The 27,722-nt window shown below is 32.6% G+C and overlaps 2 protein-coding genes and 2 non-coding genes across 4 annotated transcripts; all 4 read left to right on the top strand.

The window, feature by feature from the left end:
* Positions 1–5,396: 5,396 nt before the first annotated feature.
* Positions 5,397–6,156, top strand: LOC107903007 (kiwellin-1). Its single transcript, XM_016829084.2, has one exon. It carries the CDS (start codon positions 5,447–5,449, stop codon positions 6,011–6,013), a length of 567 nt encoding a protein of 188 aa, XP_016684573.1. The 5' UTR covers positions 5,397–5,446; the 3' UTR covers positions 6,014–6,156.
* Positions 6,157–8,346: 2,190 nt separating this feature from the next.
* On the top strand, positions 8,347–8,418 carry TRNAD-GUC (transfer RNA aspartic acid (anticodon GUC)). The gene has a single exon. It is a non-coding gene; the product is annotated as a tRNA-Asp (tRNA).
* A 6,525-nt stretch (positions 8,419–14,943) lies between these two features.
* Positions 14,944–16,030, top strand: LOC121226449 (kiwellin-1). Its single transcript, XM_041110361.1, has one exon. It carries the CDS (start codon positions 15,143–15,145, stop codon positions 15,707–15,709), a length of 567 nt encoding a protein of 188 aa, XP_040966295.1. The 5' UTR covers positions 14,944–15,142; the 3' UTR covers positions 15,710–16,030.
* A 522-nt stretch (positions 16,031–16,552) lies between these two features.
* On the top strand, positions 16,553–16,624 carry TRNAD-GUC (transfer RNA aspartic acid (anticodon GUC)). Its single transcript has one exon. It is a non-coding gene; the product is annotated as a tRNA-Asp (tRNA).
* Positions 16,625–27,722: the final 11,098 nt, after the last annotated feature.

Raw genomic sequence — 27,722 nt, 5'->3', positions numbered from 1 at the left:
CATTAAGGTGATTTTCATGGTTGTTCTTTTTTTTTTCTGGTTTCATTAATCGCATAAAAAAGAAAAGAAGGAAACAAGGGGACTTACCTGGTGGCTGGATCTTCGCTTACTCCGTTGTAATCGGAGTCTGGCGGAGATCGAAAGGCCAGAGAGGTTGGTCTCCTAGCAACTGGAGCTAGGTTTTCGGCCATCTCAAATGGCCTGAGGTCGTCTTAGTTCTTTATTTTATACAAATTGTTCGACGACGCTATTTTAACCTGCTTCTATGGTTTCAAATGACATCGTATTAGGGGTGAGACCCGATGACCGACCCAAACAAGATTAGATCCGCGCGTTCTGGTTCGTAGGGTTATTTGCGCATTGATCCATTGATTTTATCTCTCTACTTCATTTCATCTGTTATTCTTTTAAATTCACTGTGTTTGTTTTGAGTTCTTTCATTTTGGTCTCTGTCGCTGCGTTGCAGTTTGGAGGCGGAATATTCCGATATGATCCCCCATGTTTCCTGCTGCTGCTCCTTGGCCCATCCCTTTATTTATTCTGTTTGTTACCTTCTAGATTTGTTTGATTTTGATCTAGTCCTTGAACTTTACCTTAAATTGCTTAATATACATTACATTGTAATTACTATGTGTATTGCTTTACTTATTTATTTTAAATTTTTGTATATAATGTCTGTTTTAATATATATATATATCCATTTTATTTAGTTTAATTTATTTCTTATTTTAGGATTTACCTTCAAATTGCTTTATTTTATTTTCTATTTTACTTATTATATCAATTTTTTATAGGTTATTTTAATTCACTATGAAAATTATCTATTCCAAATTATTTTCGTGTATTATTTTTAATTACTTTATGTATTAAATATTTTAAAATTATCATATATCATTATCTTCATCAAGTATTATCGTTTTTTTAAATTATTATATATATCATTGCTAAAATTTGCGATATTTCTCATATTTATATATATTTCCATGTTTTGAAATTTGCATTAAAATGTTTTTATATGGTACCATTTTTTATATATGTGTACAGTTATATTTATTCTATATAATGACTTTCGCATTATTATAACCATTAGCCTTAATTTCTTTAGTTGACATGTTTAATACATATATTTGTTAAATCTATCTTTATATATATTTAATTTATTTCTTTAAAAATATACCTATTTTAGTATACTTTAAAGTTCATTTACATATTAACATTTCATATAATATTTTTTTACTCCGTTTATTTTAATATATAATTTATTTGATTCTAATTTCCTTTCTTTCCTGCTATTCATTTTCTATATCATAAAACTTGTTATATTGTATTTATGCTATTTACCATGGTGTTTCTTTTAAAATTAGCTTTTAATCCATTAGCTTAAGATTGTCAATATGATGCGAGATTATTTTGTTTATTTATATAATTTGTTTATTTATTGTCCATTAGCGAGCATTTTATTTCACAAATTATCATCTCGGGATATACACTATCATTCAATCACATTACATGATTTAAAAGATTATGTTTCATTCAGGCATTAAATCATTCTATTTCGTAAATTTTCAAAATGCTCGGTGTTCACGATTCTCGAGAGAATTATGCCCTAACTTACTGGCTTCAATTATTTTCGATGAATTTAGATAGCCAAGTATTTATTTTATAATAAAACCATATAATTTTGAAATAAAGCCTTTCGGGATTTTAAAATGTTGGATCCTAACTCACTGGATATGACGTTTTACTACCTCGAACTAAGGACTTTTAAAAATAAATGCAGTATTTGTTATTTAAGAATTTTGAAATACTATGGGATGCGATTGGTTCTAGCAGTCTTCTCAATTTTTGAATCGAACGCAAGAGTACCTGGAGCAGATCTGGTCATAAGAAACAAAAAACAAGATTAGTACGTTGCCAGTCCCCGTCAATGGCGCCGAAATTTGATGCGGTCGTTGAAAGCACCAAAAATATCCTATCCCTAGTAAATAATGAAAAAGAATAGTAAAAGGGAAGTAGGGTCAAATCCACAGGGACTGGATTTGCACAATATCTTGTTCTGTGAAATCTCAGACAGAATCTTGCCTAAGAAGCCTGCGTTCCTGAAAATAAAAAAAAAACAGAATTAAAGGTTTGGATCTGGAAACAAAAAATAAAAAAAAAACATAATTAAGAATATTGAATCGAAAATTTGAGAAATTAAAAATAGAGTTGAGAGAAAGGAAATTCTTATGGGAGATTCTAGCCTCCAACCACTAGCTCCAAGGATTTAGACTTATGATTTGGTGGAACCTGACTCTAGCCAACAATTGCTTCAGTGGGATCGTCTTATGCTAGATCAACGATTCTCAACTGCGAATCCCACGCCATTTTGTCTCTTGGGCTCGCCAACCTCTGACGCAGTAAGCTAACGAACCGACTGTGCAACCTTCCCAAAACATACAAAGCGGCCGCCTTTGCATACGTTGAAAAGCTTACTTCTTAAGGGACATGGACGGAAGGTCAGCCCATAGTGCAGAGAAACAATGAATACTAGTTTAGAAGGCAAAGTACGGATTCTAAGCCTCATGAGCCCTTTTGGGGATTTTTGACAACTTTTGGCTAGATGGTTTAGTGGCTCATGGTTGTGGTGGAAAAGAAAATAAATAAAATAAAAATGGAGATTTTATTGAAAAGAAATATGAGAAGAACAAAAGCTTAGACTTTTGGGGAGAGAGTGTTTACAGGAAATAAATAAAAGATGGATCTCTTTTGAGTCACTTCACCCATATTTATAGTGCTAGGGGAGATAGTCTAATCCTACTTAAATTCTTAAAGATAAAATCATTTAATTGAAGATAAATAAAGATAAATAAAATAAAATGCTAAAAATAATCCTTAATAATTATCTCAATATTAATTATCCTAATATAATTAAAATAGAGTTTTAATAGAATAAAATCTCTTCTTTTTGCATTTCAACCCTTGTGTCCTCCATGCTTGCACTTTTGGCACCAACTTTTCCTTGTGTCACACATCGGCCCATTTTATTTCTAAATTCACACTTTGGCCCTTAATTTTACTTTTGCCTCAAATTTAGTCCCTATGAGATAAAATATCATAAATAGCTCAAATTAGCAGGATCATACTCAGAATAAATATATAATTAATAAATAAAAATACATTATTCTAGAGTGTTATCAACAAAGGCAATATTCGGTATTTAGGAATTTTGGGAAACTGAACCCTAACTTACTGGGTTTTGATTTTTCATTTGACCCAAATAACCAGATATCATTCTCAAAATGCATAGGTTTTAAAGAGTTAAAAGATAAACTTAATTTTGAAGATTAAAAATGTTGCGCCCTAACTCACTAGGTTTGGCATTTTATTTCTTTGAAATAAGAGTGTCTTATTATGTAATTCAATTTATTCCAAGTTAAAAGGATTGTATTTTGAAATCATTTCAAATTTTTGACACTAAGAAATTAAACAATCAATTCGGTACCAATATTGGGTGTTATAAAGGTGCTAACCCGTCCTCGTGCGTAATTGACTCCCGAGCCTATTTTCTCAAAGTTCGTAGACCTATAATTGTTTTCAAAGTGGTCCGATCACACATCAATAAAAGATTGGTAGCGACTCTAATTTTTATTTTTAAGTCGACTACTAATTTTTGTTTTCAAAAAAATGGTTTTGACAGGGTTGGTTGGGCATTAAACGCCTTTAATGGTGTGTTGGGATGATCGCAGATGGTGTGTAGCAGATGGGGCTAGGAAAAACTGCATATGTATCTGATCTGTTCTATACCTGAAACTAGAATTGCTTCTGTTATCTAGCTGAATCTTAGGATTTGAGAATTATCTTATAAATCTACTTTAATTGAATGTACATCTTTTATGCATTGGGTTCACAACTCATTTCGTTGTTAATTGGATTTCAGGTGGCTCTCAAGCTTTCTATTATCTTTACTTTAAATCTTACCATTAGTAATCTCAGCTTTCTCTGATAGTATGATGGTTGGGAAGATTAAATAGTTAGTTAATTTTTGTGTTAGTTATAAAATGTTGAATGATTTCATTTTGGCTGTGTTTATAAATGCAGTTTTCCTAATACCGACAATGTAACTCACTGGACTTGGTCTGGACGTTTAGGCCAGGTTTAGGGTATTACATGTTGTGCTAGAGTTTTAATCCAATTTAAAAATTGGTACGTATGACCGAGTATACGTCAGGCATGCTAACATTGATATTTCTTGTGCCGCCATTTGCAAGTACTATGGCGTACCGTGCTATGAAAGAGACGACAGATTGTCTCTTGACTTGAACAATTTCACAAATGTTGACACAGATGCCGTTCTTAGAGAATTTCATCCTACTAAAAAGCCTTAAAATAAAAAATGGTCCCCAAACTGTAGCGCTTTTTCAACATATGTACTTCAAAATTTTCCTTTTTTGTCAGAAGTTCTACTTGAACTTTCATTATGTTAACATTATTGGTCCTTCCGTGGATTGCCGTTTGAAATAATTGTCTGAGTCAACCAGAGCCTGACACGTAATCAAAAACTAAATTCGAGTATGTTTTAGTATGCAAATTGTTTGACAAAAAAATATTTTATTTTTATTTAACGTTTTAAAGTGATTTTATTTTAATATTAAAGACAACATATTTTAATGTTTATACTATAGAATTGTATACTATTATAAATTAATTTTTTATATGAAATAAATTATATAATATATTATAAAACTAAAAGTTGAATTGGGTTTCTGGTCCAGAAATTATTGAGTTAAATTTTTTACCCAAATCTAATTTTGGTGCTTAATATTTTTATATGCACATTTCGGACCAAATTTCAAATTCTGGTCTGCCAATTAAAACAATATTATATGCTGCTGCTTTAACTAGGAAAGTTACTTTGTCAAGGTTTATATACTTATCGCTCCTCCTTTGGCTCTTTCCCCTTGGTTCTTTCCTGTGAACGGAATTTGAGACAGAAATTCTAACACTACAATATATAAATATTGTAAAGAAGTATACGTGTAATGTATGTATAGAAAATAATTTTCATTGCAAAACTCTTATGGAAAATGAAAAGCTAAGTGTAACCATCTTCAAATCCATCCAATTTAGGCATCAGCCAGTAAAATGATTTGCTGACAAGTATAATCTAAAGCCCCTTTGATCTTCATCAACAAATAGCTGCCATAAGAAATTTTAAGAAAAATAAACTAAAAGTGAACCAAACCTGCAGGAACCTCCCACATAGATGCTTCTGAATGATAAATATATTACAAAATTTGGGTAAATGATAAAATACAATTTTATCAGCTTCAGTCCATCATAAATTTTCATAGTGAAAGACCAATATTTTAAATTACTCATTGCTAAGATCTCTATATATTGCTTTTACCACTTGAAGTTTTCTGCACTAAAACATCTAAACAGAAGTGACTTAAAGAAGATAAAAATGAAGAAGCAAGTAATTTGTTCGACTGTCTTTCCTCTCCTTTGCATTCTTCTTCTTTTTCTTAGTGTTGAAGCACAGACGTGCAGCCCTAGTGGCAAGATCAAAGGGAAAACCCCTCCACCAGGGCAATGCAACCAGGAAAATGATTCTGATTGTTGCAAGGATGGCAAGTGGTACACGACATACAAATGTTCACCCCCTGTATCAAGCCAAACGAAAGCAACACTGACGCTTAACAGCTTTGAGCCAGATGGAGACGGTGGTGCACCATCTGAATGTGACAACCAGTACCACTCCGATGATGACCCTGTGGTGGCACTTTCTACAGGGTGGTATAACAACGGAAAGAGGTGTTTGAATTATATCAACATCCATGGCAATGGAAGATCTGTGAGGGCTAAAGTTGTGGATGAATGCGATTCTACTATGGGATGCGATTCGGACCATGATTATCAGCCCCCTTGCCCTAACAACATTGTTGATGCCTCGAAAGCAGTTTGGAAGGCTCTTGGAGTGCCTGAGAGCGACTGGGGCGGGATGGATATCTACTGGTCTGATACTGATTAATCACTTGATCCATATTTTTATTTATAATGTATGTACTAGAGTAAAGATTTCTTGTGCGTCTTAGTTAACATTTATGTTACTATTAATGTAAAATTTATGTATATATTATGTATTTTGAGCCATAAACTATGTTTTAAATCTTCATTATCTGCTCTATCCTTACTTCTTAATTGGAGAAATTCTTAGTGGATTCTCGAAATCAGATGAGTGTTGGATTTGGTAGGCGTTCGATAGGGGTATAAACAAGGCACTTGTGCTCGCATGTTATTCGAAAGAAATTCGAAATCGTTTCAAGCATGCGCAGCTTGAGTTATCAAGTGAGCCATGTTTGAGTACCTTATTACTTGATTTGAGCAGCTCGCGAGCTCGATCGAGTTTTTTTTATTAATAATACATTTTCAATATTTTTAATATTAGATTACTATGTCGTATACGAAACGGGTTCAAATTTAAGCTCGAATATGTAAATACTTTTTCTAACCAAGCTTAAATAGTTTGATTTTACCACGAGCCGAGTTGGAGCGTCTAGAATAATATTCGACCAAATTGGAGCCATATTTCAAGCAATGAATTTTGAGTAGAGCTCCAGCATGAATAATCTCAACAACCAGGGAGCTTATATCCATAAATCAAATGGCATATGGGTATAAAGTTCATTGTCTTTTTAACTGTTACTCTTCCATGTTTTCATAGGTCATGACTTGCGGGTCTCATCCTACGAGAACTAGGTAACATGTTTCTGGTAAGAACTAACACTGCTAGTTCATGGTTGCCTTAATTTATCAAAAAAAAATTTAGGTGTATATTATGGGTTAGTATTTGGTACATTGGCGAAATATTTTTTTTTATTCCACAAGCAACCTTAAAAAATTGTTATGTGTTTCTTTTTTTTTAAAATGTTTTTTTAAATATTTTATTATATTCTTGTAGGACATTTGTCAACCCCTAACCTTACGGGCGGAGTCTAAAATCTCTAGTCGCAGTGTATCAAATATTTCCCCTCCTATTTTTTCCACAACTTTTCCAAATTTAGTAAATAAACATCTAATAAATACATTCCATAAAACATATATACATTTTAATGTCAACCTAAAAGGTAATAGAAAAATACAAATATAATCAATATTCAAAGTCCACTTTTATTCCTTCCATTTTATGCATGTATGCAAGCCTCTAAATAGCATTAATGCTGAAACAACACAAAGAATTATAAATCAAATAATTGGAAGTTTAAGGTTTTTTAACCTGTTTTTTCCTATTTTAAATTTTTTTCTTAGTTTTACTTTATATCTTTTAATCGTATTTCACATCATTTGTTATACATCATATTTTTCTCTGATTTTTTACATTAAGATTATGGAAGGGAATCATTCATTAATGATTTGAAGAATGAATTCAATGAGAGTGTAATCAAACAGTTGCAGTGCGAGACTGAGATTTTTACCAGAAACGATTTATTACATTCAGTAGGATAGTAATTCTCTCTTAATAGAAGCCGACGGAATTGTTATTCTCAGAAAATAGAATTTATACTTAGAAAATAAATTCTCACTATTTTTTGGCGGACTAATAAACTTGAAAACTTACATGAACTGTTGTGTTATAGCTCTACCAGTGTCATCTATCTATAGGGAGAGACGGGAGAATCTTGATTGAATTAGTAGAAAACAAATAATATTTATTTAATAGAAAAACTAATATTCTAATTTAGAGATATTTATTTAATAAAATTTCAAACACCAAATATATTTTTTTTAGAGTTATTTCAAAGAAGTACGTGTTGAAATATGTATAGAATATAATTTTGTATGCCAAAATTATATGAAAAATGAAAAAGCACAATGTAACCATCTTCAAATCCCTCCAATTTAGGCGTCAGCCAATAAAATGTTCTGTTGACAAGTATAACTAATATAAGGCCTCTTGTCTCCAAACCAACCCATTTCATCTTTATCAACAAATTGCTGCCATAATATATAAAAAATAAATAAGTGAATCCAACCTGCAGGAACCTCCCACAAAGATGCTTCTGAATGATAAATACATTACAAAACTTGGGTAAATGATAAAATACCATATTATCAGCTGTATCATAAGTCATCAATTTTAGCGGTCCACCATAATTTTTTAGCACTTCACAGTTTTGTCATGACTTTTCATCCTATTTTGTATAGATCATGAAGAACAAACAAAGGAGATAATATACAAATGTTGAGGTTGAACTCTAAATAAACTAAAACGACCGATTAATCTACGGTCTCTTCTTTGCTTCTTTTGCGACCAAATTTGGCATGTTCCAAATAGTAAAATGAATTTTAAAACCTGATCACCAAGTCGTTGTAGTATAGTGGTGAGTATTCCCGCCTGTCACGCGGGTGACCCGGGTTCGATCCCCGGCAACGGCGTTTTAAGAAGACCTTTTTTTTTTGTCAAACTTGAATGAAAATTTAACTTCCCTAAATGTCTATTCGGAGCCTTTTGGAACAGTGAAAGCAGTTTGAGCTTAATTCAGAGTTTTACTTTTAAAACTTCATTTCATGTTTTCAACTGTTTCAATTAACTTCAATGACTGGTGTCAATTAAGGAAGAAAATGAGAGAAATTTGCTAGAAAAGATGAACGAAATTACTAAAAAAGCCTTAAACTAAATAATGGTCTCCAAACTATAACGCTTTTTCAATTTATGTACTTAAAACTTTTCTTTTTTTCTCAGAAGTGTCATTTGAACTTTCATTATGTTAACACTATCGTTCCTTCCGTGAATTGCCGTTTAAAATAGTTGTCTGAGTCAACCAGAGCCTGACACGTAATCAAAAAATAAATGTTTAAAACTCAGGCTGTGAAATTTTGGGTTCAAAATGTTTAAAAACTTTTTTGAATTATTCCGATTTTTTATGAAAACTGATATTTTAATTTTCGTAAAGTGAAACCAAGACTTTGGCGCCGATTCAAGTAAGAAACTTCAAACTTTAGATACGCTTTAGATACTTTTACATTAGTTACTTTAGTAAAACTGTTTACCTCTAGAGACGGTAGCAAATCAAACATTCTCTAAACTCTAATATAACTCTAGATTTGGGATTTTTCATTAAACTTAAGCTAATTCATAAAATTCTGAAATTGTAGATAAGATAATGAGTACGCAAGGTGCACGATGTCATGGTACTCATGCGCGAGGAGCACAAATAATTTCACTTTTGTACAAAACAAGATTCAAACTTGGAAACTAAGGGTAATCTAAGACCTTACCACTATACTAACACCCTCATTCTTGTTAACAATTAAACAAACATTACAGACAAACTAGATATGACTAGCTGGATATAGGGATAAAAATAACAAAAATTTAAGTAGAAGGAAACATAAGCAAGATCTCAAACACACATCTAGAACACTTAGCCATTGAGCCAAATCGATTTACTTTACACAATAAACAATTCATATATTAAGAAACTTGGGGCGTTGCAGTTTTTTTTTAATTTTAAAGACAACATATTTTAATATTTATTTATAGTATTGTATAGTATTACAAATTTAATTTTTATATGATATAAATTATATAATACACTACAGAACTAAAAATTGAGTTGGGTTTGGCTCAGTTAGGCCAGTCTTACCTCTTCTATAATTTATATGAGTTAAATTTTTTGCCCAAATCTAATTTTCGCGCTAAATATTTTTATATGCAAATTTCCAAATTACGGAAAAAAATTTTACTTTTGGTCTAACATATCTTTTTCCGGCGAATTAAAACAATATTATATGTTCCCGCTTTACCATCACAAGAGTATAAGTGCCCAGTGATTGAGACAAAAGATTATCATGCTAACGAATTTGCAACTTTCATGGAATGGTGTGATTTTTTAGGTGTTAGCGGCCGACGCAAGAGTATCCGCAAACGATTAAGGATAAGGAAGAAGATACGACTCTCAAGAGGCTCAAGTCCCGCGTTGAACAAAAGACGTGTTCGAGTGTCGAGGACACCGATGAAACCCCATTTTGGTGGTGTTATTGACCGCTTGTGGCGATTGAACATGGATTTGTAAATAATTAGATCTTTTGAGCATGGATTCCATTTATTTCCTACATTTAGATTTGGATTTTAAATTGTATTAGTTTAATTTTAGACTTGGTAGGCTGGATTTTTTATGATTGAGATGAAAATTGATGATTTTCTCATGTTTTTAGGGATTAGTTCAGTGAAATTGCGATATCCAATGGGGCATATTGTGACTTTCTGGACAGTTTCGAGAGGGACCAAAAATCTTCAGTGGTATCACAATATCCACCTCCTGATATCGCAATACCCTTGAAATTTCAAAAGTAATTTTTTTATTTACACAGTGGTATCGCGACACCTAAGGCAGACACGAAGATCAGGGATCGAAATAGGGGATATCACGATATCCAACTTGGGTCACGTGATACCCGATTCCAGATATCGCAACCCGTGCGCTTTGGAGGCTTAAAGCCTCTAAATAATCCAAAACTCTTAAACCTTCTCCTATTTTTCGAAAACATTCATTCTAAACCCTTAAAAACTCTTCCCCCTATCAATTTCTCTCAATCTCCCCTTCAAATTTCCTTCGTGTAACATCCCAGATTTAGCTCCACAAAAATGTAGAAATATATCAAAAATAAGGAATTAACTCAATGGTTAGTTATTTAATGTAAAAGCATGAAATTTAGTTGGAGGTCTTAAGTTTAAGTCTCAACTCTTACAAAATCAATTGATTTTTGTAAATTATCTTCTTCTTTTTTATGTGTTGCCACCCAACCCTAATAAACTTAGGTATAAATACAATTTTTTATCAAAATAATCAGCCTTTGAATCCTATTTTCCTCTACCTTAGCCGTCCCTACCCCCTTCTCCCTCTCTTCATTTTTATATTTTTCTTCTCCCTTTTCCCTCCATTGTTGCCGTTGCCTACATCTCCCCTTTTACCATCTTCTTCTTCTTCTTTTTGCATCAAGATTGTGCATCATATCCTTTACTATATTGCTTCAATTTCCCCCCAAATAAATCAGCCCTAAATTTGAAATATTGAACTCCAAAATTGATCCCAAACATTGCCAAGAAGGTGTCATTGTCATTTCTCTCAACAAACTTGCGTAAGATCTCTTTTCTCCTCAATTTCTTTGTTAATTTTGTCAATTAAAAATCAAAATTTCTAAATCTGGAATCTGGGAGACTTTAAATATTTTCAAAGGTATTTTTCCTGATTTTAATGAGGTCTCAGAACATTTTAAAATTCAGCCCCAATTTCGACCACCATAGGTGGTCTTGCGTGCGCATATGTGTAGAATAGGGGGCTATTTTGTCTCTTGAATCTTTCCCATTTAATTCTAGGCGTAATTTGAGTTCTTGAACCCTCATAATAAACTATTAAACTCATGTCAATTGGGGGAAAATGTTCTTGATTGTTTGGGCATTCGAAACTCACAAATCGGGAAGCGTAAGTGCAATTAAGCGTAAAATTAATTGTTGTTTCGACGTAGTTGTACGGTAAAGGTTATTGGTTGATTAAGTGAAGGAATTTAATCATTATTAGCTACTTATTTTCCAGTATATTATTGAATTAGGTGCTGACCCAAACACCCCGAATCAACCGTAAAGCCGAAGAACGATCATACGTACAGTTTGCATAGATACATTGTAAGCAATCGAACTAGTTTGAATTCATAAAATAGTTATTAATTTGAAAATTGGTTTGAACCCATAAGTGGGTAATTCAAAGTTGGTTAAATGGTAAATTGATTGAATTTAGACTGAATTTTGGTTTAGGATCGTATAAAGGTTTATTAAGGAAAATTGGAAGATTCACTATAGTGTTGCGAGAAAGCGAAAAATAAGGTGTGGGTCATAAACTTGTAAAATTTGTTTGATAATGATAAATGTCATGCTATATTTGATAAATTAACTTTCTTATTGGTTTGAGTTAATAGCCAAAATTTTAGTTTTGTGAGTGCCCGAACCAGGTGCTTTTCGAGCCTTAAAAGATTGTTGTGTTGGCAACATTGCTAGCTTGACTATATGAATGTGTAATTGAGATTGTTATGTATAATTATATTACGTGATATGAGAATGTTTGATTGAATGGTACGAAATGTTGAGATATTAGGTTTATGCATGATTTAAATGCATGAAATATTACTATGATATATATACGTGAGGTGGCTATTGCTACACAGTGAAATTCGTAAAGTATGTGAATTGAACGCTATTGATAGATACCATCTGAATGGTAATTTGAAAATTGGAACACTGTTTCCTTTTACTGAAAGTACGTGATTATTGAGGACATGTTGAAAATGTCGAATAAATGTAAAAAGTATTGAAATATGATTATGTATGAATTTGTATGACATATTGCATGTGCATTGGGATGGGATTATGTGGTTGACGGAGGAGTTCCGCGGAGTACCGACAGCATAATAAGCCCGCATATATTTGTAGTCAGTGCACTACTGTTGGAGTACCGAAGGGATTGGCAATTATATCGCATTATTTATTTGGCAGTTTCAATGCATTATTGATTATTGGTGGTTTTACCACATTGAGCTTTGCTCACATACATTAGAGTTTGGCAAACGGGTTCTGGGGAACTCGTGGTGTGTAGCGGATGGTATGGGTAGGATCTCACATGTGCATTTTTCCCGATCATGTGCATTTGAAATTATTATTGGTAATGTTTGATTGTGCTATTGCTTCCTCTATGAAATTGATTGTATTAATGCTTAATACTTGCTTGTTTAATCTCACTCTAAGCTTGTTAAGCTCACATCATTACCTCAACTTCTCAGCTAATGATGGAACTTAGGATTGGAATTGGCATGCGGACGTACGGCCGGCCTCGGACTTTACTTCGTCAAATTATTTTAAGTTAATTATATTTTAGGCTTATTTTATTATTATTTGATTTTAGATTGTAAAGTTTCTTTAAACTATGGTTTGGGACTGTTTGAGATTTTGGGGTTTTTTATGCATGCACGACATGCATATTTGGTATAGAGACACGGTATTTTATAAATATTTTGAAATGGACTATGCATGATATATGACTAAATTAATAATTTGACTAGTAATGCTACATTTCCCCTGCTAAGAAGATAACAAAATGATTTTTCGAAGGCAACGCTGATAGTTAGGTTTTTTTAAAAATTCACTGAATTCACCAATTCAACCTAAACATGGTTGGACAAAGTAAATGGACATTTTTCCAAAGCTAACAATAGAAACCATGGTTTTATAAAAGGGAGTACTTGAAGGTTTTTAAATATCATTAGGGTAGCTTTGACATTAAGGTGTCCAATGCAGCTTTCTCGATTCGACCATGACTTCTAGGTCGACTTTAGGAGGTTACACTTGGATTCATTGATCAATTTCCTCTTCTTCTTTTTTTTACTTTACCTTTGGTTAGTTTTCTTCTTTTGCAAGTATCAAACCATTTTGGATTGGGGAACACGACACTTCTCGATTCAATCCATTTGACTACAACAATCAATACAGTTTAAGTTTTCTTTTCCTTTATTTATTATTACTGTTTTTCTTATTTCCAATTTAAAGTTTTTAATTTTAGTATTGACTGCATTCCATTGGATATTGAGTTTGTTTTTATTGGCTTTAAGTGCGAAAATTAAAAGAATGCCCCTGAGAATGCGTAAACGATCTCGTTCCCACACCGCCTCGATTTTTTCGTTGAAATACGATGGTGTTAAATTTGCATAGCAAGAGGCTGCAAATTTTTATCAAACAATTTAGGGACATACTTTCATCCCTGAACATGATTTTGATCTAGCCTCATCATTTAATGATGAGATATAGGATGATGTACACTTTCATCGTTGGGACAATTTTTGCTTGCTTGGGAAGCAAGCTGGCATTGTACCTGTAGTGCTAGAGTTTTACTCCAATTTCAAAATTGGTACGCATGACCGACTATACGTCAGGCATGCTAACATGGATATTTCCTGTGCCGCCATTTGCGAGTACCATGGTGTACCGTGCTATGAAAGAGACGACCTATTGTCTCTTGACTTGAACAATTTCACAAATGTTGACACAGATGCCATTCTTAGAGAATTTCATCCTACTAAAAGGCCTTAAAATAAAAATTTGTCCCCAAAAAATTGTCGTTTGAAATAATTGTCTGAGTCCACTAGAGCTTGACACATAATCAAAAACTAAATTCGAGTATGTTTAAGTATGCAAATTGTTTTACAAAAAAAATTTTATTTTAATTTAACGTTTTAAAATGATTTTATTTTAATTTTAAAGACAACATATTTTAATGTTTATACTATAGTATTTGTATACTATTATAAATTAAATTTTTATATGAAATAAATTATATAATATATTATACAACTAAAGTTGAATTGGGTTTCTGGTCCAGAAATTATTGAGTTAAAATTTTTACCCAAATCTAATTTTGGTGCTTAATATTTTTATACGCACATTCCGGACCAAATTGCAAATTTTGGTCTTCCAATTAAAACAATATTATATGCTGCTGCTTTAACTAGGAAAGGTACTTTGTTAAGGTTTATATACTTATTGCTCCTGCTTTGGCTCTTTCGCCTTGGTTCTTTCCTGTGAACGTAATTTGAGATAGAAATTCTATCACTACTATTGGGACCGGATATCAGGAATATGATTTTTATATGTACATATATTTAAAGATATTTTAAAGAAGTATACTTGTAATGTATGTATAGAAAATAATTTTCATTGCAAAACTTTTATGGAAAATGAAAAGCTAAGTGTAACCATCTTCAAATCCACCCAATTTAGGCATCAGCCAGTAAAATGATTTGTTGACAAGTATAATCTAAAGCCCCTTTGATCTTCATCAACAAATAGCTGCCATAAGAAATTTAAGAAAAATAAACTAAAAGTGAACCAAGCCTGCAGGAACCTCCCACATAGATGCTTCTGAATGATAAATATATTACAAAATTTGGGTAAATGATAAAATACAATTTTATCAGCTTCAGTCCATCATAAATTTTCATAGTGAAAGACCAATATTTTAAATTACTCATTGCTAAGATCTCTATATATTGCTTTTCCCACTAGAAGTTTTCTGCACTAAAACATCTAAACAGAAGTGACTTAAAGAAGATAAAAATGAAGAAGCAAGTAATTTGTTCGACTGTCTTCCCTCTCCTTTGCATTCTTCTTCTTTTTCTTAGTGTTGAAGCACAGACGTGCAGCCCTAGTGGCAAGATTAAAGGGAAAACCCCTCCACCCGGGCAATGCAACCAGGAAAATGATTCTGATTGTTGCAAGGATGGCAAGTGGTACACGACATACAAATGTTCACCCCCTGTATCAAGCCAAACGAAAGCAACACTGACGCTTAACAGCTTTGAGCCAGATGGAGACGGTGGTGCACCATCTGAATGTGACAACCAGTACCACTCCGATGATGACCCTGTGGTGGCACTTTCTACAGGGTGGTATAACAACGGAAAGAGGTGTTTGAATTATATCAACATCCATGGCAAGGGAAAATCTGTGAGGGCAAAAGTTGTGGATGAATGCGATTCTACTATGGGATGCGATTCGGACCATGATTATCAGCCCCCTTGCCCTAACAACATTGTTGATGCCTCGAAAGCAGTTTGGAAGGCTCTTGGAGTGCCTGAGAGCGACTGGGGCGAGATGGATATCTACTGGTCTGATACTGATTAATCACTTGATCCATGTTTATATTTATAATGTATGTACTAGAGTAAAGATTTCTTGTGCATCTTAGTTAGCATTTATGTTACTATTAATGTAAAATTTATGTATATATTATGTATTTTGAGCCGTAAACTATGTTTTAAATCTTCATTATCTGCTGTATCCTTACTTCTTACTTGCGGGTAATATTCATCAATCTTCTCATCCTACGTAAACTAGGTAACATGTTTCTGGTAAGAACTAACACTGCTAGTTCATGGTTGCCTTAATTTATCAAAAAATTTACCTTACTCGGATTTAGTCACCAGGGCTGGACATAGATATGCTTTTCTTTTTCAAGATTTTCATATATTTGAAAAGTCTTTGGAAGATTATATCTTAGTATTTCTGTGCACACATGTACGTTGTATGTAAGATCTAAAGAAAAACGATTAGTGGAGTTTTTGTTTCACCAGCACAGGGTTTTGGGTGAAGGGATTATAGTCGCAGATGTTGATGGATCAGCCTGCTTTCAAAAAACACCATATGTGCCGACAAGCAGTCTCGATGATAATTCAAGAAAGTAACCGAATCAAATATTGAAAGCTGCTATGACCGTGAACAAAGAAAAAAAAAATTTTCTCCTATTTGATAAAGACTGGGAAGAATCAACTAAGGAGAGAATTTACAAATGTGGAGGTTGAACTCTCACCAATCAATCTACGTATCTAGTTTGTTACCAGTCAAAGCTCTTCGTTGAACAACTAAAACTACTCTAAATATTGTCCTCCCTTGGCTTCTTTTGTCCCTTTGCGGCCATATTTGGAAAGTTACAACAATTAAAATAAATTGAACAGTACCATCAAGTAAGTTGTTGTAGTATAGTGGTAAGTATTCCCGCCTGTCACGCGGGTGACCCGGGTTCGATCCCCGGCAACGGCGATTATTTCTTTTTTTTAATCTTTCTAGCTTTTTTTAGTGATGCAATCAGATAATCTACTTCCCTAAATGCTTATTTGGAGCCTTTTGGGACAGTGAAAAGCAAGATTGTTAAAGCTGCGGCACTCACGCTTAATTCAGAGTTTTACTTGTAAAATTTTATTTCATGTTTGAACTCTTTCAATTAAGTTTGTTTATGTGATCAACTTCAATCACTGGCGTCTATTAAGCAAGCAACCCTATGCTTCAACAACACTTTGCATCAACAGCCTATGCTTCCACCCCTAGATTAAAAACCAAGTCTCCTAGATCCTTTAATAAGAATCTCAGTTAAAGTTTTTGTTACTATTAATTAATGTAAAAGTCATATATATATATATATATTATGTATTTTGAGTCGTAAATTATGTTATAAATTAATCTTCATCGTTAGCTCTATTCTTACTTCTTATTTGGAGAAATTCTTAGTACTTGAATTTAGATGAGTGCTTGATTTGGTTTGTTTTATAGAGGTGTAAATGATGCACGTGTGCTCGGAAGTTGCTTGAGTTAATTCGAAAAGAAAATTCAACTTCGATTAAGGGATTATCGAGCCAAGCTCAAGTTTGTGCAGCTTGAATTATCAAATGAACTAGGTTTCTTTAGGGTTAAGGTACCTAAGAGGTCCCTGTATTATAGTGTCTGGATCAACTTAGCCCATCTATTATTCAATGAGTTAGTTTGGTCCTATATGACTAAATTAATCCATCTAATAATAGAGGAACATATTTCATCCGAACTACCTCTCAGGTACATTCACTATTTCTTTAGTCATGATTTTTTTCAATATTGTTTCTATTAAATCTATATAGTACCATGTATATATTGTTAAAACAAGCTCAAGATTGAGTAGCTTGAGTTATCAAGCGAGCTAGATTTGAGTATCTTAATACTAGTTTTGAACAGCTCGAGAGCTTAATCAAATTTTTAATTGATAATAGTATTTTTAATTTTAGATTACGACTTTACCTTTCATACACTTGAAACTCAAATTTCAAAATTTTTTTTAGTAAAGTATAAAAATTTTGTATATGGAATGAGTTTGAATTGAAGCTAAAATATGTAAATCAGGTGAACGAGCTTACTTTAATAGAGCTTAAATAGAGTTAAAGCTTCTAAAATAGTATTTGATTGAGCAAGAGTGGAGTTTTGAACAACAAATGTCAAGTAGAGCTTGCGCTTCTCATTGTTTGAGTACAGCCCTAGTGTTTTACTCTTGTATATTCAATATTATTTTTTGTTTTTTTCATGAATTTTGAGGATCCTTATAGGATCATCATATGGATCAACATAGTCCATAATTATTGTTTGTAATCAAATGGTCAAGTTTCAACTCACTAAATTACAGTTAAACAGGAAAATTCAAATCCTACTTGGAGTGTACAATAGAGGTGGTGATAACACTATTCGTGGAAATCCTAATCTGAGACTAGAGTTTGCCACCCTTTGCAATTTACTTAGGCTTGTTGGGTCTTTTCGTGTATCAGGCCAATTATATGTTCTATCTTATCTTTTAACGAACTTATATAATTTATTCAAACCTAATAAATATGTTATCCTATGTCCAAACTATTATTTATTCTTTTTAATTAATTAAATTAAATTAAATATATTATTTTCTCAACCTAATTTTAATTTCATTGAAGTCATGACAACTTTATCGTACTAAAATTTATGTTAATACTTTTCTTTTTTTGGCACTTCAGAAGTGTCATTTCAAATTTCATTATGTTAACACTATCGTTCTTTCCGTAAATTGCCATTTAAAATAATTGTCTAACAACCAGAGCCCGACATGTAATCAAAAAATAAATGTTTAAAATTCGGATTGTGAAATTTGGGTTCAAAATTTTCAAAAACTTTTTTGAATTATTTGGAATTTTTACAAAAATTGATATTTTAATTTTCGTAAAGTGAAACCAAGACTTTGGCGCCGATTCAAGTAAGAATCTTCGAACTCTAGATATGCTTTAGATACTTTTACATTAGTTACTTTAGTACAACTATTTACCTCTAGAGACGGTAGCAAATTAAACATTCTTTAAACTCTGATAAAACTCTAGCGTTAGGATTTTTCATTAAACCTAAGCTCATTCATACAACTTTGAAATTGTAGATAAGATAATAAGTAGGCAAGGTGCACGATGTCATGGTACTCATGCGCGAGGAGCACAAATAATTCCACTTTTGTACAAAACAAGATTCAAACTTGGAAACTAAGGGTAACCTAAGACTTTACCACTGAACCAACAATCTCATTCTTGTTAACAATTAAACAAAGAATATAGATAAACTACGTGTGACTAGTTAGATATACGGATAAAAATAACAAAAACTTAAGTAGAAGGAAACATATACAAGATCTCAAACACACATCTAGAACACTTAACCATTGAGCCATATCAATTTACTTTACACAATAAAAAATTCAAATATTAAGAAACTTGGCACGTTACAGATTTTTTTTTTAAAATTTTAAAGACAACATATTTTAATGTTTATATTTTAGTATTCTATAGTATTATAAATTTAATTTTTATATGATAAAAATTATATAATATACTATAGAAGTAAAAATTGAGTTGGGTTTGGCTCAGTTAGGCTAGTCTTAACTCTTCCATAATTTATATGAGTTAAATTTTTTACCCAAATCTAATTTTCGTGCTTAATATTTGTATATGCAAATATCCAAATCACGGACAAAATTTTAAATTTTGATCTACCATATCTTCTTCTTGCGAATTAAAACACTATTATATGTTGCTGTTTTACCAGCCCAAGAGTATAAGTGCCCAGTGATTGAGACAAAAGATTATCATGCTAACGAATTTGCAACTTTCATGGAATGGTGTGATTTTTTAGGTGTTCGCGGCCGACGCAAGAGTATCCAGATGAAACCCCATTTCGGTGGTGTTATTGACCGCCTGTGGCGATTGAACATGGATTTGTAAATAATTAGATCTTTTGAGCATGGATTCCATTTATTTCCTACATTTAGATTTGGATTTTAAACTGTATTAGTTTAATTTTAGACTTGGTAGTTCGATTTTTTATGATTGAGATGAAAATTGATGATTTTGTCATGTTTTTAGGGATTAGTTCAGAGAAATTACGATACCCAATGGGGCATATTGCGACTTTCTGGATAGTTTCGAGAGGGACCAAAAATCTTCAGTGGTATCACAATATCCACCTCCTGATATCACAATACCCTTGAAATTTCAAAAGTGATACCCGGTTCCAACTTGGGTCACGATATCCAACTTAGGTCACGTGATACCCAGTTCTAGATATCGCAACCTAAAGCCTCTAAATACTCCAAAACTCTTAAACCTTCTCTTATTTCCCCAAAACATTTATTCTAAACCTTTAAAAACTCTTCCCCCAATTAATTTCTCTCTATTTCCCCTTCAAATTTCCTTCGTGTAACATCTCAGATTTAGCTCAACAAAAATGTAGATATATATCAAAAATAAAGAATTAACTCAATGGTTAGTTATTTAATGTAAAAGCTTGAAAGTTAGTTTGAGGTCTCTAGTTTAAGTCTCAACTCTTACAAAATAAATTGATTTATGCAAATTCTCTTCTTTTTTTTGTGGGTTGCCATCCAAGCCTAGTAAAGCTAAGCATAAATACAATTTTTTTATCAAAATAATCAGCCTCTGAATCCTTTTTTCTTCTACGTTAGCCGTCCCTAACCTCCTCTCCCTCTCTTTATCTTTACTTTTTTTCTTTTCCCTTTTTCCTACATTGTTCACGTTGTCTACACCTCTCCTTTTACCATCTTATTCTTTTTTTGCATCAAGATTGTACACCATCTCCTTTACTATATTGCTTCAATTTCCCCCCAAAATAAATTAGCCTTAAATCTGAAATATTGAACTCCAAAATCAATCCCAAACATTGCCAAGAAGGTGTCATTGTCGTTTCTCTCAACTAGTTTGGGTAAGATCTCTTTTCTCCTCAATTTATTGGATAATCTTGTCAATTAACAACTAAAATTTCCAGATCTGGAATTCGGGATATTTTAAATGTTTTTAAAGGTATTTTTCCAGATTTTAATGAGGTCTCAAACCATTTTAAAATTCAGCCCAAATTTCAACCACCATGGGTGGTGGTGCGTACGCATATGTGTAAATTAGGGGGCTGTTTTGTTTTTTGAATATTTCCCTTTTAAATCCAGCCATAATTTGAGTTCTTGAACCCTTCTAATCATCTATTAAACACATTCCAATTATGGGGAAACGTTATTGATCATTTGGGCATTCGAAACTCAAAAATCGAGAAGCGTAAGTGCAATTAAGCGTAAAATTAATTGTTGTTTCGACATAGTTGTACGGTAAAGGTTATTGGTTGATTAAGTGAAGGAATTTAATCATTATTAGCTACTTATTTTTAGTATATTATTTAATTAGGTGCTGACCCAAACACCCCGAATCAACCGTAAAGCCGAAGAACGATCGTACGTACAGTTCGCATCGATACATGCTAAGGAATCGAACTAGTTTGAATTCATAAAATAGTTATTAACTTGAACATTTGTTTGAACTCATAAGTGGGTAATTCAGAGTTGGTTAAATGGTAAATTGATTGAATTTATACTAAATTTTGGTTTAGGATTGTATAAAGGTTTATTAAGGAAAATTGGAAGATTCACTAGGATGTTGCGAGAAAGCGAAAAATAAGGTGTAGGTCCTAAAATTGTAAAATTTGTTTGATAATGATAAATTTCATGTTATATTTGATAAATTAGTTTGCTGATAGGTTTAACTTAATAGCCAAAATTTTAGTTTTGTAAATGGTCGAACCATGTGCGTTTCGAGCCTTAAAATATTGTTGTGTTGGCAACATTACTAGTTTGACTGTATGAACATTTTGCGAAGCTAACAATAGAAACCACGATATTATAAAAGGGAGTACTTGAAGGTTTTTAACTGTCGTTAGGGTAGGTTCGAAATTAAGGTGTCCAATGCGGCCTTCCTGATTCGACCATAACGTCTAGGTCGAGTTTAAGAGATTACACTTCGATTAATTTATCAATTTCTTCTTTTTCTTTACTTTACCTTTTGTTAGTTTTCTTCTTTTGCAAGTATCACACCGTTTTGGCTTAGGGAACACGACACTTCTCTATTAAATCCATTCGACTACAACAATCAATACGGTTTAAATTTTCTTTTCATTTATTTATTATTACTTTTTTTCTTATTTCCATTTTAATGTTTTTAATTTACATATTGACTGTTTTCCATTGGATATTGAGTTTATTTTTATTGACTTTAAGTGCGAAAATTAAAAGAATGCCCCCGAGAACGCGTAAATGATCCCGTTCCCACACCGCTTCGATTTTGTCATCAAAATACGATGGTGTTAAATTTGCATAGCAGGAGGCCGCGATTTTTTATCAAACAATTCAGGGACGTACGTTCATCCCTGAACATGATTTTGATCCAACCTCCTCGTTTAATGATGAGATATAGGACAATGTACACTTTCATCGTTCGGATAATTTTTTTATTGATTCCGAAGCAAGCTGCCATTGTACCTGTAGTGCTAGAGTTTTACTCCAATTTAAAAATTGGTCCACACGAGCATGTTCCCAAGTCGTGTGACTCACTATTTATGATTTAGAACAACGCGGATAGAAAACATAGGCATGTGTCAGGCTGTGTGAGCCACACAGGCAAGCACATGGGCATATGCCAGGCCGTGTGGCATATCAATAGGATTTGGACCTTAGTTTTGAGGCCATGAGTGTTGTCTAACACAAGCACTAACCTCCACAATGTATTTATGATTTGACTTTAATTATATAAGGACTATCTGATGCTCTGACACTGAGATATGAATTATATAAATGCATGTGTAATGATGGCTCTTAATAATACTGATCTGTATTATCTATTTATGAATTGAATTGGAATGACTAAACAGATGTCGTTGATATTTGCAATCTGCATTTGTATAGGTTGGGATATTGTGAAGGAGGAAGTAATCTGCTCTGAATTAGTGGCTAAGCCACAATGCATATATATGAATCTGGTGCTTTGTTGCATTTCAATTTAGCAGCTAGTCTGCATCTCTGTAAACGTGTTAGACAGATACTTTATGGTGTGTAGGGTTTGTAATAGGCCCAATTAGCCCGGGCCTGTTAAATAATATAAAAAACCAAAATATAAATAAAGTCCAAGTATTAGACTGTTCATTTACATAGCCCAATAAAATACCTAGCCCAGCTAACGAAACCCAAACCCAATTACAAAACCCAAATACAAGCCCTAGCCAAACTACCATACGACCCAACACCAGAATAGAACCAGAAACCCTAGCCACATATTGCTTTAGTGCCACAGCAACTAAGAGCCAGCCTCTGCCCTCGCACGTGCACCACCGCTACGTACCACGCCTCCACGCCACGCACCTCCGTACGCCGTACCTACAAATGACACAAAAACAGTGTAGCAAAAAGAAAAATGATGATTGTATTTTTTATTTTGATTTTATTTTCTTTTTTTTCGGCTATAAAACAAAAGGAAGAGCCTTTGTAAGTTTTTTACACAGATTGTATCAGAAAATTAAAAAAATCAATCAAAAGCAAAAGACTGAGTCTTTTGAAGGTGATTTTTCTTTTTTCTTTCAGTTGTTTTCTGGGTTCTTTCTTTCTGGTTTCATTAATCGCATAAAAAAGAAAAGAAAGGAAACAAGGGACTTACCTGGTGGCTGGATCTTCGCTTACTCCGTTGTAATCGGAGTCTGGCGGAGATCGAAAGGCCAGAGAGGGTTGGGTCTCCTAGCAACTGGCAGCTAGGTTTTCGGCCATCTCAAATGGCCTGAGGTCGTCCTAGTTCTTTTAATTTTATACAAATTGCTCGACGACGCCGTTTTAACCTGCTTCTATGGTTTCAAAACGACATCGTATTAGGGGAGAGACCCGATGACCAACCGGAACAAGATTAGATCCGCGCGTTCATCCCTTGATTTTATCTCTCTACTTCAATTTCATCTGTTATTCTTTTAAATTCACCGTGTTTGTTTTGAGTTCTTTCATTTTGGTCTCTGTCGCTGCGTTGCATTTTGGGAGGCGGAATATTTCCGATATGATCCCCCATGTTTCCTGCGTGCTGCTCCTTGGCCCATCCCTTTATTTTAATTCTGTTTGTTACCTTCTAGATTTGTTTTGATTTTGATCTAGTCCTTGAACTTTACCTTAAATTGCTTCAATATACATTACATTGTAATTTACTATGTGTATTGCTTTACTTATTTATTTTAAATTTTGTATATAATGTCTGTTTTAATATATATATATATCCATTTTATTTAGTTTAATTTATTTCTTATTTTAGGATTTACCTTCAAATTGCTTTATTTTATTTTCTATTTTACTTATTATATCAATTTTTTATAGGTTATTTTAATTCACTATGAAAATTATCTATTCCAAATTATTTTCGTGTATTATTTTTTAATTACTTTATGTATTAAATATTTTAAAATTATCATATATCATTATCTTCATCAAGTATTATCGTTTTTTTAAATTATTATATATATCATTGCTAAAATTTGCGATATTTCTCATATTTATATATATTTCCATGTTTTGAAATTTTGCATTAAAATGTTTTTTATATGGTACCATTTTTTATATATGTGTACAGTTATATTTATTCTATATAATGACTTTCGCATTATTATAACCATTAGCCTTAATTTCTTTAGTTGACATGTTTAATACATATATTTGTTTAAATCTATCTTTATATATATTTAATTTATTTCTTTAAAAATATACCTATTTTAGTATACTTTAAAGTTCATTTACATATTAACATTTCATATAATATTTTTTTACTCCGTTTATTTTAATATATAATTTATTTGATTCTAATTTCCTTTCTTTCCTGCTATTCATTTTCTATATCATAAAACTTGTTATATTTATGCTATTTACCATGGTGTTTCTTTTAAAATTAGCTTTTAATCCATTAGCTTAAGATTGTCAATATGATGCGAGATTATTTTGTTTATTTATATAATTTGTTTATTTATTGTCCATTAGCGAGCATTTTATTTCACAAATTATCATCTCGGGATATACACTATCATTCAATCACATTACATGATTTAAAAGATTATGTTTCATTCAGGCATTAAATCATTCTATTTCGTAAATTTTCAAAATGCTCGGTGTTCACGATTCTCGAGAGAATTGTGCCCTAACTTACTGGCTTCAATTATTTTCGATGAATTTAGATAGCCAAGTATTTATTTTATAATAAAACCATATAATTTTGAAATAAAGCCTTTCGGGATTTTAAAATGTTGGATCCTAACTCACTGGATATGACGTTTTACTACCTCGAACTAAGGACTTTTAAAATAAATGCAGTATTTGTTATTTAAGAATTTTGAAATACTATGGGATGCGATTGGTTCTAGCAGTCTTCTCAATTTTTGAATCGAACGCAAGAGTACCTGGAGCAGATCTGGTCATAAGAAACAAAAAACAAGATTAGTACGTTGCCAGTCCCCGTCAATGGCGCCAAAATTTGATGCGGTCGTTGAAAGCACCAAAAATATCCTATCCCTAGTAAATAATGAAAAAGAATAGTAAAAGGGAAGTAGGGTCAAATCCACAGGGACTGGATTTGCACAATATCTTGTTCTGTGAAATCTCAGACAGAATCTTGCCTAAGAAGCCTGCGTTCCTGAAAATAAAAAAAACAGAATTAAAGGTTTGGATCTGGAAACAAAAAATTAAAAAAAAACATAATTAAGAATATTGAATCGAAAATTTGAGAAATTAAAAATAGAATTGAGAGAAAGGAAATTCTTATGGGAGATTCCAGCCTCCAACCACTAGCTCCAAGGATTTAGACTTATGATTTGGTGGAACCTGACTCTAGCCAACAATCGCTTCAGTGGGATCGTCTTATGCTAGATCAACGATTCTCAACTGCGAATCCCACGCCATTTTGTCTCTTGGGCTCGCCAACCTCTGACGCAGTAAGCTAACGAACCGACTGTGCAACCTTCCCAAAACATACAAAGCGGCTGCCTTTGCATACGTTGAAAAGCTTACTTCTTAAGGGACATGGACGGAAGCGTCAGCCCCATAGTATGGAGAAACGATGAATACTCGTTGAGAAGGCTAAGTACGGATTCTAAGCCTCATGAGCCCTTTTGGGGATTTTTGACAACTTTTGGCTAGATGGGTTTAGTGGCTCATGGTTGTGGTGGAAAAGAAAATAAATAAAATAAAAATGGAGATTTTATAGAAAAGAAATATGAGAAGAACAAAAGCCTAGACTTTTGAGGAGAGAGTGTTTACAGAAAAAACTAAAAGATGGATCTCTTTTGAGTCATTTCACCCCCTATTTATAGTGCTAGGGGAGATAGTCTAATCCTACTTAAATTCCTAAAAGATAAATACATTTAATTGAAGATAAATAAAGATAAATAAAATAAAATCCTAAAAATAATCCTTAATAATTATTTCAATATTAATTATCCTAATATAATTGAAATAGAGTTTAATAGAATAAAATCTCTTCTTTTTGCATTTAAACCCTCTTGTCCTCCATGCTTGCACTTTTGGCACCAACTTTTCCTTGTGTCGCACATTGGCCCATTTTATCTCTAAATTCACGCTTTTGGCCCTTAATTTTACTTTTGCCTCAAATTTAGTCCCTATGAGATAAAAGATCATAAATAGCACAAATTAGCAGGATCATACTCAGAATAAATATATAATTAATAAATAAAAATACGTTATTCTAGAGTGTTATAATAAAAAATATTCGGTATTTAGGAATTTTGGGAAATTGAACCCTAACTTACTGGGTTTTGATTTTTCATTTGACCCAAATAACCAGATATCCTTCTCAAAATGCATAGGTTTTAAAGAGTTAAAAGATAAACTTAATTTTGAAGATTAAAAATGTTGCGCCCTAACTCACTAGGTTTGGCATTTTATTTCTTTGAAATAAGAGTGTCTTATCATGTAATTCAATTTATTCCAAGTTAAAAGGATTGTATTTTGAAATCATTTCAAATTTTTGACACTAAGAAATTAAACAATCAATTCGGTACCAATATTGGGTGTTATAAATGTGCTAACCCGTCCTCGTGCGTAATTGACTCCCGAGCCTATTTTCTCAAAGTTCGTAAACCTATAATTGTTTTCAAAGTGGCCCAATCACACATCAATAAAAGATCGGTAGCGACTCTAATTTTTATTTTTAAGTCGACTACTAATTTTTGTTTTCAAAAAAATGGATTTGACAGGGTTGGTTGGGCATTAAACGCCTTTAATGGTGTGTTGGGATGATCGGAGATGGTGTGTAGCAGATGGGGCTAGGAAAAACTGCATATGTATCTGATCTGTTCTATACCTGAAACTAGAATTGCTTCTATTATCTAGCTGAATCTTAGGATTTGAGAATTATCTTATAAATCTACTTTAATTGAATGTACATCTTTTATGCATTGGGTTCACAACTCATTTCGTTGTTAATTGGATTTCAGGTGGCTCTCAAGCTTTCGATTATCTTTACTTTAAATCTTACCATTAGTAATCTCAGCTTTCTCTGATAGTATGATGGTTGGGAAGATTAATAGTTAGTTAATTTTTGTGTTAGTTATAAAATGTTGAATGATTTCATTTTGGCTGTGTTTATAAATGCAGTTTTCCTAATACCGACAATGTAACTCACTGGACTTGGTCTGGACATTTAGGCCGGGTTTAGGGTATTACATGTTGTGCTAGAGTTTTAATCCAATTTAAAAATTGGTACGTATGACCGAGTATACGTCAGGCATGCTAACATTGATATTTCTTGTGCCGCCATTTGCAAGTACTATGGCGTACAGTGCTATGAAAGAGACGACAGATTGTCTCTTGACTTGAACAATTTCACAAATGTTGACACAGATGCCGTTCTTAGAGAATTTCATCCTACTAAAAAGCCTTAAAATAAAAAATGGTCCCCAAACTGTAGCGCTTTTTCAATATATGTACTTCACAATTTTCCTTTTTTGTCAGAAGTTCTACTTGAACTTT

Source organism: Gossypium hirsutum, unplaced genomic scaffold, assembly GCF_007990345.1.
Source record: "Gossypium hirsutum isolate 1008001.06 unplaced genomic scaffold, Gossypium_hirsutum_v2.1 scaffold_186, whole genome shotgun sequence".
In the NCBI taxonomy this organism is placed as follows: domain Eukaryota; kingdom Viridiplantae; phylum Streptophyta; class Magnoliopsida; order Malvales; family Malvaceae; genus Gossypium; species Gossypium hirsutum.
The sequence above is the reverse complement of the archived record's forward strand: the minus strand, read 5'-3'. Positions and strand labels throughout refer to the sequence as shown.